The sequence below is a fragment of the Gadus chalcogrammus genome, chromosome 22, assembly GCF_026213295.1.
Source record: "Gadus chalcogrammus isolate NIFS_2021 chromosome 22, NIFS_Gcha_1.0, whole genome shotgun sequence".
NCBI lineage: Eukaryota > Metazoa > Chordata > Actinopteri > Gadiformes > Gadidae > Gadus > Gadus chalcogrammus.
In genome coordinates, this window is record NC_079433.1 from 11,330,210 (window position 1) to 11,346,315 (window position 16,106).

Genomic DNA, 16,106 nt, shown 5'->3' on the forward strand with positions numbered 1-16,106 from the left:
CACAAAAGGGATTTTAGGGATTCTCTTTGTCCAGCGACAGAGGGAATTATTTATTAATTGGAGTCCATCCTTATCTCTTGCAGTGTGTCCGTTTCTGACCGAGCCAAGCCTTATGAGGGAGGCAATAATCACAAGTCAAGGGGTCTCCTGATTTAGCACCACGTTGACGTCCATGCTTTGAGGTGGCCTGGCCATGACCCAAGCACCCCCGCACAAGGTTTTGTAGTGCTCCAGTATCCATAGTGAAAGATTCCCTGTTCTTGGTTGGTGACATTTCAGATACAGCTTATATCCCATGAAGAGGAGAAGAGAGTGAATATTCTACAATGGGGCCGAATATTTATCGCTTTGGAACTAACTCCAGTAAAATTATGTTCCTTAGAAATGTCAATGCACTACCAACACTTATAATTGTTTTTCCTCTATTACGTTCAACTAGACTGTGTAGCTGCACTTGTAGGAGGTTCAGTATTACATGTTATATTAAGTGTAGTTATTAAGTGAGGTGAGCATGCTCCTTGAGCATCGTTTTCCCAGCAGATGATGTGGCGACCCACCGGTCACAGGCCTAACCTCTAGGCAACCACATCTGGTTTCAGAGCCTGACCACCTGTCTGCCGGTATGTCTCGTTGACTGTAGAACCGCTTATGCCTACTCCGAAACCAATGTGCCCATGTCCTTCATGCATGTGTATTGTGTAAGTCACGGTTGTCTTATGTCTGTCACGTTGTAAGTGGTACATCGCCGAATCACTCTGATTTAAGTGCATTTTAATGGCGGTGGCACTGATGTGTGTTTATGCTTCATAGAGTGAGTGCCTTTCTCCGGCCATTGACACACTCAATCTTTCTTTTATTGTCATCAACCAACTGTATGTTTGTTACACAAGAGCTTTTAAGTGTCTTTAGGGATAGGGATGACCTAACTGTAAATAGTGCTACATTGTTTGGGTGATCCTCCCTGCTATGTAAGCTTTCCTGAGCTACCATTGAGAGGTCTCAGAGAGCCTCCCACAGGTGTTGGAGGAGTGGTGCGGTGTTAGGATTCTGGTGGAGATGAGAATCTGAAGAGTTGACATGATTACCGATACCGCTCTATGGGAAACTATGTAAAGCGTTGGGCCCATTGTTGGGCCCATGCTCAACAGGTCTGTTGAGCTAGATATCTTAGGTCATTACTTAATAGGATTCCTATTGGAGCTGCTTTTGTGTTTTAAAATGGTTCTGTAGAACTGCTGTGTGTGTGCGTGTGTGCTTGCGTACCTGCGTTGTGCGTGCGTACATACATGCGTATGTGTGCTTTTGGAAGCTGTGACCCGGAGCATGTGAGTAAAGTTGTGAGAGAGTATATTTGGTAGCTGCCCGTTTGGTCTTCCTTCCTTGGTCTCCCTTGAGAGAACTAAACAAGTACTTCCAAACAATTGAGAAGTCACAGGACTGCCAATCCCTGTGGCCTATCCTCACTATACATCCCTATTCATGCTCTGCTACAACATCGATCCCTAGTGATGAGCTTGGAATCTGCAGCTGAATCCCCAATTGGTAAACACAGTGTCCGGTGAGTCATTGGGTGTGTGTATGTGTATGTGAGGATTCCTGATTCCATCCTTTTAAGGAACTGACTTTCTAACAACACTGAGTTGGTAAATGGTTTAGTCCCAACACAAGCAAAATAATGTTCTCTTACCCTGCCTCTTACATCCCATTAGCTTTTCAAAACTGCCGCAGCCGTTTTCTGGGAACAAAACCAAAGTACCCTGTTCATCATAATATATTATCTTGGTCACATGTTTTCCATCCAATGGCCTATCCCATCGTTTTATTAACAACATTGACGTGACAACGTTCCCGTTATCTGTCCTCTTGTTTTCAGTGACGTAAACGTGGCATTATCAAATGAAACACAGCAGCACCAAAAACAGGCCGACAGTTATTTTTTAATTGGACTGAGGCGGCGAAAAGGCAGAGGGAACCAAAACACAGGGGGTGCAGGGGAAGGGGCCGCTTGGCGGGGGGTTCAGCATAGAAGAGGGCTGCATTGGAAAAAAGCTAATGTTCTGTTTTTTGTGCTGTTCTAAACCCAGCTGCAGCCACACCCACCCAGAAGTTCCTGCAAAAGAGGAATAACAAATGTTTTTTGGGAAAGAAGCAGTTGAGCCCCATCGTGATAGGTTCACGGTTTGCCTTAAATGCCTCCCTCCCCCTCCGTTCCCCTTCAGAAGTACATAATAGAAACACACTACCCCATACAAAGCCTCTATAGATCCAATTGTGCAACAGTTCTGCAAGTAATTTCAAGGATTCGAAAACTAGTGGAATCTTTGTTATTGCTTTCCTCCTAAAAGGGTTTTAATTTGAGAACGTTCTAGGTTGTTGAGCGTGTGTGTATGCAACAATGTCATGGAGTGCAGTCCACTTGGGTTTATGGTCCTTCACCAGATTCGCTTCACCAGAACTTCAGAAGTATTTTTGTTGAAAAATGGTTGGATCGAGAGCCTTATACACAGAAGTCTTCGATGTAGTTGTTTTTGAGGGGGACAATGAGCACTGTAGCTGGTCATGAGCCACACACAACATGATTTCAAATTATATTTAACAGACTTCTGGCTCTCTCCTTCTCTTTTTAGCTCAATCAATCAATTTCTCACTTACTGTCTATCTGTCTATTTCTCCTGTGTTTTTTTATAGTTGGTTCGATTCTTCACTTCAAGGGTCAACAAAATTGCTGTAGCATGATTAGCAGGAATATCCCTAACTTGCCCCGACATGGTACTCTGATTGGTTGAAGGGAGGTCGTATAGGTCATCCAGCTGTCCTATCACAAGCAGGATTTATACAGCCAGGGGGAAATCCTCCTTTCCCCGTATCTTGGTCTATATCCAGATAGCATCAGCTCAATGAAAATCCTTCCCTAAACACAGATCCTTTCTTTATTCCATGTTTACTTTTCATTTACCTCACTAGGGTTTCTTGCCAAAGTACTGTACTGAAGTAGACAAAGAGCTGTGGTTATGAAAGCACGTATTATCTGCCTGACAAGAGGGAAGGTCAGGTGGAGGTTTCCTGTAAATTAAATTAAAAGGCAGAGTAAAAGAATGCACAGTGCAATACTGTGAATGTGAGTGCATGTGGGCATCCCATGTATCTGTGTGAACCAAATTCCCAGCAAATAGAAATGAAGGACGTACCGGTCCCGTTTAAATTAAACAACAAGGTTTGCCGAAATACACAGGATAATTTCAAAGACGACTCGGCTGTTCCCTCAGTGATCACATATCAATGAGACATTTACTTCTCCTATACTTGCCATAGTCTACCTTAAGGGCACCCTTAAAAAGCACGCTTTTACGTCCATGTATGTTTGCAGCAGCATGTCCTCCCTCTGGCCAGCATCACCCCTCTCCGTTTCTCGAATGGACTCTCCCGGGTTTCAATTTCCGCTTCTCTTTGGGATGTTCAATGTGGAGCCCTCAATGTATGGGGGTGTGATGTAAGGGGGGGATACCACCATTTGTCCTTGCATTTTGGACATTTGCGCACTTTTGCATCATGTTGATGATGACATCAGAGGCAGTGTTCTCCTGCCTATGGATTTAACAGCTGAACCCTTGACTACTTTATCTACACCTTTATTTACATTCTGTCCCTCTTTAATTTGTCCTCTCCTGGGCCTCCCTACTCTTTCCATCCCTCTCTTCCTCTCCCTCACTCTTCCCTATCCTGCCCTCCCCATCCCTCTCTCTCTTTCCATCCCTCTCTTCCTCTCCCTCACTCTTCCCTATCCCGCCCTCCCCATCCCTCTCTCTCTTTCCATCCCTCTCTTCCTCTCCCTCACTCTTCCCTATCCCGCCCTCCCCATCCCTCTCTCTCTTTCCATCCCTCTCTTCCTCTCCCTCACTCTTCCCTATCCCGCCCTCCCCATCCCTCTCTCTCTTTCCATCCCTCTCTTCCTCTCCCTCCCCATCCCTCTCTCTCTTTCCATCCCTCTCTTCCTCTACGAGTTGGGAGCAGTTATTAATAGCCAGAATGTAATGGATCATGGAATGTAACTTTGCCCTCTAGACCTATAGACTTTCTCGTAAACTGCTTCATACTGGACAAATATATGAACACACACACACACACACACACACACACACACACACACACACACACACACACACACACACACACACACACACACACACACACACACACACACACACACACACACACACACACACACACACACACACACACACACATTTCAATGTCTTTATTTGTGTCCGCATTTATAAAATACATTGCAAGGGCACAAATATTTTCAGTTGCTTTTGATGCCCTACATCCTCGAAACAACATGTTGCAGTACTTGAGTCATACATGCACAGAATAGACAATACGTACACATGAGGTTATTCTGCACACAGTCTGTTAACAGACAGAGACACACACACACACACAGAAATGAACACTGAAAATTGAAGTAAGAAGCAAGAGTGCAAAGTTAATGTGAAGATGTATGTTTAAGAGTGTTCACTTAATCAAATAGTTGATAGATTCAGATGTTTGGAGATGGAAATAAAAAAGAGAACATTTCTTTAGAGAGAGACAGAGAGAGACAGAGAGACAGAGAGAGCGAGAGGCAGCCATTGGTGCAGAAAGAATGTGTTCATCTGGGGACAAAAGCAGAGTGGGAGTGATAAAGCTGGTTCGGGAGCAGGGGGGCTTATCCCTCCGCCAGTTTGGATTTCCTGGCCGTTACCTCATTCCTTTCAGTCATATGTGAGACACACAATCATAAATACACACTTGAAAACCACAGGCACACAAACACACTCACAAACACCCACCCGCATCCAAAACATCTCTTACAACAGCTCGTCAGCTGTAATAGGTGTGTGCCATTTGGAACAGGTTTTTACAACCTTAGTGAAGTACAGAAGGAGCCGGCTGGCTGGTAGCGATGTCAAAACACCGCCTGAGCCCCCGACCTGGTTTTGTTTCCGAACAGGCTGGACAACAGGAGAGATGCTGGAGGATGACGTAGCGATGAACATTACGGAAAGACGAAAACATAATTATGATTGTTTGTGATAGACAGGGAGATGGCATTAGAATCGGGAAATAGTCAATCCGATTTCCAATTCTTGATTTTTACAACATATCTGACCCGCACCTGCTGAGGTTCACTCCAGGAGCTTTTGCTGGTATCCATGGTGACTAATGGCTAGACTAGAATGGAATGCCAGGAGAGGCTGTCAGGTGAGTGCTTGGCGTCCCTCACCTGTGTTACTACAGTTCAGGTACGAAGTAATCACATGTGTCCTTCAGAGTTTACAATGCCATCGCCCCCTAAACAAAGGATACACATTACGGTTACTGCTGGTAGAGGCTTGCCTAGTATGCGTTTGTAATATGTATATATATGTGTGTGTGTGTGTGTGTGTGTGTGTGTGTGTGTGTGTGTGTGTGTGTGTGTGTGTGTGTGTGTGTGTGTGTGTGTGTGTGTGTGTGTGTGTGTGTGTAGGTTATTTTATTATAGATGATTTGTTAACAATGGGAAGGGTAATGAATTGAGATTTTTAGAGATTCATTATAGAAAGAGGGAGAGTTCGAAGAACCAAAAAAAACCTCAGTGTTCTGGTATTCAAAATGTTTGGTACCATTTATGGCACGTACACATACACATACAACATGGCTTTAGGCACCCACTCCTACACACACACACATACACACACAAAACTGCCCTGACGGACTCTCTCATTCCCTTCTCATTCCCTCACGGTGGCCGTTCTCCATCGTCATGGAAACCCTAAAACATTTCAATCTGTTTGGCTTGAGAGAACTAAACTATGACTCATTTCATCCTCTCCCTGGATGCACACACTAGCACACGTGCACACACACACACACACACACACACACACACACACACACACACACACACACACACACACACACACACACACACACACACACACACACACACACACACACACACACACACACACACAAACAAACACTCACACACAAACACAGACACACACATGCACACACACACACTCACTCTTTCAAGAATACACAATAACCCAACAAACTCTGTCATACAGTTCTGAGGAAAGTCCTGAGAAAACGTTAAACTGTAACCAAAGAAAACATCTCTGTGAAAGTTATTCCTTGTCTTGTGCCTAGTATTACAGTTTTGTAATGTTTGTAATGTTATTATTATTAATTATTTTTTCACTAGTAAATTACGTTCTCTGTAGTTCAGCAGCTGCAATATCCAAATGTTCCCAATTATACACAACATATTGCATTATCGTATTTCTTGTAGAATGCATTGTTACAGTACTGTAGCAGTATTTGTTATTGTTGTAGTAACCCATACTTTGAAGGGGAAGTAGACTAGTTAAGGTTTATCTGTGTGCCTCCTGGAGTTTCCCATTAAAGGAGGAAGCGTCGGTCATTGGCACCGTAAACACAGTTATTCAAATAATCCCAAAAGACAGGTAGCCAGCTAGATTTCTTCAGCCAACCACTGACCACTCCACTTTTCTGAAACTGGAAGCCGCTACTATACTTAACCTATACTGGTGTTTATCTAACCTTTTTAACAGAAGTGTATGGTACAGTGGCGTTTTTTCATCCAGTGTGTGTTGGACGTTGGAACCTCTACCTCAGTCAGGTAGGACTTGAAGTTGTTGCCTTGCCAACAATGCTGCCCAAGGCAACCCTGTCGAAAATAAACAACTGTGATATGCAAAGTGATTCTTCCAATTAAAATGGGAAACCAGGACTGCCTGCTAGCCAGAACTGATTTGAATTGTATTGAGGAGCTGTGGATGTGCAGGTGTGCCCCAAGTCCTCTCCCCCAGGATCCCCACCCCTCCCTCTCTGATGTCTGACTCCTCACCCGACCTCCTCCCTCTCCCCCCGTCCTTTTTCCTCTCCAGCCCTAACCCCTGAGAGTCCACTTCCATATCCAAACCAGATGAGCCAGTCCCAAGATAGACAGCAACACACTCGCGCGCACACACCCACACACCCACACACACACACACACACACACATTCGTATAATCACACCCAAACTCTCCAATTAAACCCCATATGCACGCACACACAGGCTATGATGTGAGCTCCTCCTGTTCGTAAAACGCGAAGCACCATTGTGGAACGTAAAACACAACAGCCCATTTTCTAAAATGCTCCAGCGTCCTGGGGAAAGGGCCTCCTCTCCCAGAGAAATGCTGGGTAAGCCCTGCAGGTTATGGGGCCTCTTGTGACCAGCCCTACCTGTCTGAATCTCAGTGTGTGTGTTTACATGTGCGTGTGTGTGTGTGTGTGTGTGTGTGTGTGTGTGTGTGTGTGTGTGTGTGTGCGTGCGTGTGCGTGTGTGCGTGTGCTGTCAGGTTGGACCAGGTGTCAAGTTACCGCTCGGCTGCAGGGGCCACTCCTTTGCTCTGCAGAATTAGAAGTCTGCATGTCCTCGCCTCAGAGACTTGCTCTGTATGCAGACGATACACTCTTTCACGCTAAACCATTTGGGGTTGTTGTTTGTTTGATCGCTCGGTGCGGGCCGGGCTCTGTATACACTGTGTTCGTGAGGCGTGGTCGGTGTTTGCTACAGGTCTGCTGCTGAGATGTATCCAGACCCTGGGGTTGCCCTCCTCAGGGAGGCTGGGGCGCACACACCTGATCCCCGAAAGGGAGGATAAGACTAAAGACAAAACAAAGGCAAAAGAGAAAGACCCGATAGAGTAGGTGTACTTTGTTCATAATATACCTTATCTAAGGTTTGTTTTTTTGTGGTTGTTATGTTATGTTTGCTTGTTGTTCTTTGCTTCTGTTTGATAAATGATTGTGTAGGCTAATGCCAACCGCTCAGGTGTTCTCAGGGCTTTTCAATGAGCGAGGCTAGCTTGCTAGCTTACTAACTCCTGGGTCAGCTCTGTGGGAGAGGAGAGAGAGAGAGACAGAGAGAGGGAAAGGGAGGAGAGGCTGGCTGGCCCACAGAGGGAGGGACTGAGTGTTCACAGATGCATGGAGCCCCGTTCACACCGCTGATCGCACACAGACACAGACACACACACACACACACCCAGACATACAGACATACAGACATGCTCACAGCAGCCTGCGCTCAGACACTGGGAGAGAAGGGAGAAGAGCGCAGAAGAGGACTAAGCAAACACTCTTGAGTAAGTTGTTGTAGAGCGCTTAATAATAATAAGAGGACTTTGAGGACTTTGGGTAGTGAGTGGATGCGTATGTGTTTAACTCCTAACTTGCAGCGGTCCGTTGTTAAACTAAGTTGATAGCATCCTCATGTCTGTTCTCCACATGTGGATACTAACGCATGTTATGATTTTTTTATTGCCATTATGTTGCCATTATTTGAACTTCTACTGTATTTAAATATTTGATTCATTCACATTTTTTCGTGCTCAAGCTTTCCAACCAGACTCGTACACACACAGACACACACACATGTTTCTGCTTATGTCAACCATGTGTAATGTACACACACGCGCACACAGTTATTTGCACGTTCACACACAGTGAGTGATTTTCCTCTTTTCTCTGCAGGGTATGGACTCTGCACACAACCACGTACGCACACACCCCACACACACACACATGCACACACACACATATCACAATGAGAAGAAAAGGGAGGATCAGTCCTTCAGTGCTAAATCTTTTTGGAAGACTTTGTGGGAATGTGGGTTTTGATACACTGCATGTCATGGCGGACTCAGCACTGCCGGACAGTTTGGTGATTTTGATCTTTGTTTTCATACTAATCCTCAATAAATTCTGGCTTTGCTAATTAATCTCTCCATTCTAATTTGTCTCCTTTTAATTGCTCCACTGTATATCTCTCCCTCAATCTTTGCCTCTTTTCTTCGATTTATCTCTGCTTCACACTCACTTGCCCTCAAGTGAGTGTTTAAGTGCCAGTGAACCCAAAATCTGGTTTGTTCTGTTTTACACATCTTAGTATGTCTTCTATGATTGTCAACATTGTAATCCATGTCATTTGGTCACTGTTGCTAAATGAATAGCATCATTCAGAAAAAAATGGTGTCTCCAAGTTTTTGTAAATTCTACCAAGCTCAATCCCTGTTCTTTTCGTGACGTTGAAGTGCCTTTCACAACAAAGTGACACCAACGCCACCTCCACCACAGAGAGGGTTATGCCTCTCGGACACACAAATTTAAAACCATGGTGTACGCCGCATTTTATAAACAACATCCCTCATTGTATTGCTCATGACTCAACGACGAGTAGGCTAGTTGCTTCAAAATAGGGATCACAAAGTTGGTGTGGGTACCTCAACCCCTCCCTGGTAGAACTTTCGTAGTGTTTGAGTTCCAGATAACTCCTATATGTTTGCTTCCCTTCTCTCTATCGCCCTCTCCATCTATCTCACACTTCCCCTCTCACTCTATCATCAGTAATGTCCACTAGCCACTGTGTCTCTGATCTTATGGATGTTCTTCTCTGTCCCAGCTGCTGGACGGCCCTACCAGGAGCACGGACTTGGACAGTAGGGGGTTGTGACCCTGTGGCGACACGGGGTTCAAGAACGCCCCCCAGCCCCTCACGACTGTCCCTCATCATCCACATAAGGATCGGATCCCAGGACCTGTACATATATACATCACATCTGTATAGGATGCCCCGAAGAAGCTCCACGGGCGAGCTGGTCCCCAAGGACATCTCTGAGATTCTAGCCCGGGAGGCGAAGGCCCACCGTGGGCAGCGGAAGCAGGCCGGCTCCCTGGGCCAGGCCTTCTGCTGGTTGAAGGGCAGCCGGAAGAAGAAGACCGGCCACGGCAACGGGTTGAATGGAGCGGGAACGACGGCGACGACTGCGGACGCTAAGGTGGAGGGTCAGAACCACTCACCGGTCAAAGGTGAGTGGAGCGGTCACATCACACCCACCCCTCGAGTCTGTTTGTCAGGGCCACTGCTGGTGATGGTTCTGTCACCCTGTCTGGACGGTCCTGTCAGCTCTCACGGACTGGAGGACTGCAATCCCCAGTGTCATTCAGAGAGAACGGAACAAAGCCCATGATGTGATCAATGCATGGCATCATTGTGTGTGAAGGTAATGAGCTTCGGTTCAGATTAGCCCTTTTATATTGGATTAATTGGTCAGGACATGGAGGGGAGTAATTCTCTTTCTCTCTCGCTCTGTCATCGTGGTCAAGGGAGAAGGTACTTGTTGTTCTTCATGAGTATAAAGGAGTCAAAAGGTTAACGTGGACTTAACCAGTCACCTGGGCCGTGTTTACATTCCTCTGCTTGTCTTTTTGTCCCTACCTTCTGGAGGAGGGATAAGAGAGACGGACAGTTCACAGGGTGATTTATAGGTTCAAAGCCATGAGGATTCTGTTATCAGGGTGTCCGTATGACTCACATTTAGATCTTGATAAAGTAAGCCACAGACACAAAGCACACAGACACACACACAAACACCAAAAAGGCTCTAATCCCCTGTTCTGTTTTTGATACAGTTGCTTGTTGGGGATTATCAACATTCCAGATTTTCGTTTTTTCTTCATCTCCTAAATATTGTTTTCTTGGTACATTCTATCTGCTAATGTTTGCGTTTGTGTGTGTGTGTATGGGGGGGGGGGGGGGTTGGGCTGGATGTGTGTATGTTTGTGAGTGTGTGACATTGTTCCACATTAATAATTGTAGAAACCATCAGTTCACTTTCTCATGCCCTTTTCCATGCAACTTCTGGCATGCCGTTTTTTTTTTTTTTTTTTTTTTGCATTCGGCTTCCTAAAAAAGATTTCCACAGATCCATGTTAAGGCCATGTGGTTCTGGGAGGTCTATTGAGTACCATGAATAGTGGTTAACAGGCCTTGACAGCCACACTATAGATTAACTAGTACAGTTCTAGTTCTAGTAAGACACAGGTATAGGAGGAGACCAAGCCCAAGAGTTTTCTTAAACAGTAACATTTTTATTTCACGTTTTTGTAATCAGTGAAGTCATCCTTACAGCCGTGCAACACGTTTGTGTTAACAAGTTACATAAGGTGACCTCTGGCAAACTTTGACCTTTTGGATACCAGCTGAAAGGTGGGACTCCCAGCTGCCCCAGCGTTGATTCTGACAAAAGCTGTCGTTTCTTCAGTGAGACGGATTCATCATCAATTACCCAACATTACCTGTTCTCTGTTCCCTCTGTGCTTTGTGAGTCGATAATAAAACAGAAGATAGATAATGAATGAGAGAACGAGAGAGAGAGAGAGAGTGAGAAAGAAAGAGAGAGAGACAGAGAGAGAGAAAGAGAGAGAGAGAGAGAGAGAGAGAGAGAGAGAGAGAGAGAGAGAGAGGGGGGAGAGAGAGAGTGCGTGCGTGAGCATGTTCCCACCCGATAGGGGACAGTTCGTCGTCTTCTCTACCTTTCCAATTGTGGTAATTAGTCTGGAAACCTGCTGGGTGACTTTGCGCCTTCGTGTCGACCAAGCCAGACGAGAAAAAGTAACAAAGGAAGCTGTGATACACACACACACACACACACACACACACACACACACACACACACACACACACACACACACACACACACACACACACACACACACACACACACACACACACACACACACACACACACACACACAAACACTACAGCAGCATCTAACTCTCCCTTTAGCTATTTATACCGGACGGTACAAAACCTGTGCCACTACGGCTCACGTGAAGGGTGATGTGGGGGTGGTGGTTTGTGATGGCTGTTTATGAGAGTATCCTTGTCTGTGTTGTTCATTATAATATACTGTTAACTTGTCCAAACATGAGTAATTACAATTCACACCGTTGCCTTTATCCAGAGGGCTGGACAGGTTGGATCAAAGTGAATAGCAGTTCATTTCAGAGCCTGTACAAGCCCAACTTCTGGACTGTGAATATAACCTAAACCTGGAGTTGATGTGTCATTCAATGAACTGGCATTTTCACGAATTTAGAAATGTCTTTCATAGTGGCCTGATTTATGAAATGAAACACTGCTCTGATTCAGCCTTTATTCTGGCATTTATTTTCTCTTGTGTCTTTCTGGAAGAAGATGAGATGAGCTTAACATTGAATGATTCCCATGCCTGCAGCAAATAGCCATGGATATTATGGGATGCTAATATTAATATTGTCGTGGTTGGCTTACATGGGTCCGGGCGTTCCTTTCGCTCTCTAAGCTCTGCCTGCTGCAGTTTATTCAGAGCTTGGCCCACCAGGACGCCGCCATCTTTTACACAGATTCCTCTGCAATGAAAAAATAGTTTGATGTACTGGATTCCTGAGAGCAGTGTGCAAGCTCTAAGAATGTGTGTGTTTGTGTGTGTGTGTGTGTGTGTGTGTGTGTGTGTGTGTGTGGATGTGGTATGATTGGGGATAGAGTTATGTGATAGAAACCAAAGCTTTCCGTGAAACACAAAGCCGCATTCATCCTGTTGAATGACTCTTAGGGAGCTCTTTCTTAAAGCTGTCTTTAATTAGAGAACCCCCCCCCCCCCCGAAAAACACACACACACACACACACACACACACACACACACACACACACACACACACACACACACACACACACACACACACACACACACACACACACACACACACACACACAGATACAGTAACATGTTCAAGGTTAACTCCTTCCAGTGTGTTTCCTGACTCGACTTTCGTTCTAGTTCACCCCTCTTGTTTATTTTCTATTCATTGTCACAGTACACTTTATCTTGATCTTCTCTCTTCACCATGTGTTTGTCCACAAGGCGTTAAAGAGAATAAGATTGATTTGAGGCGTCTATAGTGTTCATGCATGTGTGTGTCTGTTTTGTGTGTGCTTATGTGCATGCATATTTGTGTGGTTGGTGTGTGTGTGTGTGTGTGTGTGTGTGTGTGTGTGTGTGTGTGTGTGTGTGTGTGTGTGTGTGTGTGTGTGTGTGTGTGTGTTTGTGTGCGAGCATGCATGAAGCTGATGTAATGAGTTCTGGCGGTGGGTCGGCGCCACCATAAGCCAAGTAAAGTGCTGCTAACACACAAACACAGAAATACCCTCCGATACACACGCACACACATACGCACACACACACACACACACACACACACACACACACACACACACACACACACACACACACACACACACACACACACACACACACACACACACAGACACACACACTCGCACAAACACACCAGAATGACCCCTGAACTACCTGCTTTGAACAGCCCATCTTTTGCTGCTGGCTGTTTCATCAGTGAGGTAATTTTAACACAATCCCTTAGATTCCATGTGGAGATATTGTGTGTGTGTGTGTGTGTGTTTGTGTGTGTGTGTGTGTGTGTGTGTGTGTGTGTGTGTGTGTGTGTGTGTGTGTGTGTGTGTGTGTGTGTGTGTGTGTGTGTGTGTGTGTGTGTGTGCTGTACTGAGGCAATGAAGTAAAACTCTGTGTTTGAGTCTAACAGCCTTTTCTTTCTTTGCCTACATGTGTGCGTGCATGTGGCATGTGTGCGTGCATGTGGCTTGTGTGCGTAAATGTGTGTGTGCGTGCATGCATGCGTGCATGCATGCGTCTCTACGCCACTCGACTGTACACCACAAGGCTGTCTGAGGGGTTGACGCCTCGCACAGATTACAGACCCGGTACAGACACCAGGGGCTGTGAAAATCCCTGCCATCGGAACGCTTTCCTCCTGTTTAACACACCGCGCTACTAGACACCCCGGGCTGGGGCGTCTCCGCCCAACAACAGCCATCGAAACAATCACACAGAGTGCATCACATCAAACCACCAGCGGCCCAGGGGCCCAGTGGGCAGTGGAAACAGCGATGGAGGGCTGTTAATGTTTAATGCGGCCGCACAGCGGCATCGCTGGGGCGATGGCACGCTCCCCCGGGGAACCAGGTAACCTCATCCGGGGGGTAAGCGGATAGCATCGAGGTGCTACAGCCCGTGGTTTATGGGGACGTGGAGCCGCGACGGAGGCACTGTGTTGGGAAGGTCTCCCCGGGCAACCCGCCTTTGAGAGGTACCCGTTGCCGGGGCGACGATTTCCTCGCCGATGGCTGCCTTTGTGACAATGGGGTGCGAGCGTGATGTCATGGAAGACGAAGGGGTGAGTGCAGAGGGGTTGGGTTGCAGAGATGAATGGGCTCAGTGGGATAATGGGGGGATGGAGGTCGTGACCCCCTACTAGTTTGGTTATTACGGTAATATTACGCTCGCCATCCTATAAACCCTGTTGACTGTCCAGTGCAAAACAATGGAGTGCACGCACACAAACACACACACACACACACACACACACACACACACACACACACACACACACACACACACACACACACACACACACACACACAAACATATAAGACCTAAAATTCTCTGGATTATCGGTACATGAAAAATGTCATAAAAATAGACAAAAACTACGAAGTCTGGATTTGGTTTCCTCCTATTGGTTGAACTCCAACTAACAGGAAATAGGACAGCACAGCTATCTATGCCTGTCTCAACAAATCAGTTGGATGTATTATGGGAACTGGATACGCAGTGTAATATAACCTCTATTCATTACACTCAAGCAGCTCACGACCCCATCTGCATCGGAAATTACTTATTTTGCCTAGCAGGGGGAGGTTGAGGATGACGGTGCTGAACCAAGTGCGCTTTCTCAAAATTGGCGACCGGACATTATTATCCCAGCAGCCATGTCTGGTAATGATTTGTAAATCATGGGAAATTACAAGCTGATCTTCTGAAATAATCATTGAGCAGTCATTCTTTGGTATTAATACAATGTATAAAAACGTGTGTTGTTTTCAGATCCTAAAATGATAATCAATCATTTAATCTGAGCTCATGTTGCTCAAGTGAGTCTCTACGCTTCTGGCAACCATCCCTGAAATCCCTGGGACAGACACCACTGGCACTGTTGGCTCCGGCCTCAGACCCCGAGCGCTCCCCGGGGCCCATGAAGTCCTCCTTTGGCGGAGGGTGGATGGTGGAGGGTGGAGGGTTCTTGGGCGGTTGACTGGGTAACGGAGGTGTGGTCGGGCTGGGCTACGTTAGTGGTGCAACAGCCGGGGACCAGAGATTCAGCCAGGGCTGGCCCAGCTGGTGCAGCCAGAGGTGGGGGATGCTTGGAGCATAAATCATGCAGTAATAGCATGGCTCCATGTCCATCACAGCACCAGGGTTGGAGCCTGGGATGAATCTAGTGTCGGGGCGCTGCTTGGGGGTTCACCGTACATTTTTCTGGGTTCCCTTACCAGGTCTCATGTAGACCTTATGAAGGCTTTTGATCTGCTGTGGAGCTAGTGGAGTTGGCATGGCCAAGGGTCTTTGGAGCACAGTTTAAAGTTGCTTGAGCAGGTTTCACGTAGCTTTTGCTGGTGCCAACTACAACTTTGCTGTAGCTTGGTATAATTAACAATTATTAATTAATAATTGTTTTAGTATACACTACACGTGAACACTCCAAAACTAAACAAGATAACACTTTTTGCCAGGCATCTACCTTTTTTTTCCCAGAGAATAAGAATACATATTAATATTCGGGTTAGTTATGAGATTTGGAGACTCTCATTACTTTCCATTGCTGTTCATCGATCTTTTAGTCAACCAAAACATAAAACTGTATGTTATTGATCCTGGCTTTCCAGCCCCAATATATCACTGTATATATATAAAGCCTTGCACAACACCATACAATATTACATACAATATTACATACGTTACATTACGGGGTCTGTCATGCACACTGCTGCTAAATATACAAACGCACGTACGCAGACACACACACACACACACACACACTGGGAGACACAGGCATGGTCACATACACACAGACAAACACACGGCTTAGCTCGCTGCGATTCAAACAGGGTACTTGAACCTTGTCATCAACAGGCTGTTGTGTTTTTTTTCCTACTTCCAGGGGCGTCGTCGTTTACAGTCTTAAGTTAAAGGGCTGTTACGTGGGATGGTAGTGTGTTTGATGTTTGGACGTGGACAGCTGGGAAATATCAGTTTGTAGGGCTAGCGGAGGGGGTGTATACACAGAGATATACAAATCGTTCCCCCTAATGA

The 16,106-nt window shown here is 45.9% G+C and overlaps 1 protein-coding gene across 1 annotated transcript in view; it reads left to right on the forward strand.

Moving 5' to 3' along the window:
- Nucleotides 1–8,061: 8,061 nt before the first annotated feature.
- The window catches only part of kiaa1522 (KIAA1522 ortholog), a 37,447-nt gene continuing 29,402 nt past the window's right edge, over nt 8,062–16,106 (forward strand). The window contains 2 exon segments of the mRNA XM_056583480.1: nt 8,062–8,182; nt 9,499–9,905. Coding sequence (XP_056439455.1) covers nt 9,665–9,905 — 241 coding nt within the window. The 5' untranslated portion in view covers nt 8,062–8,182; nt 9,499–9,664.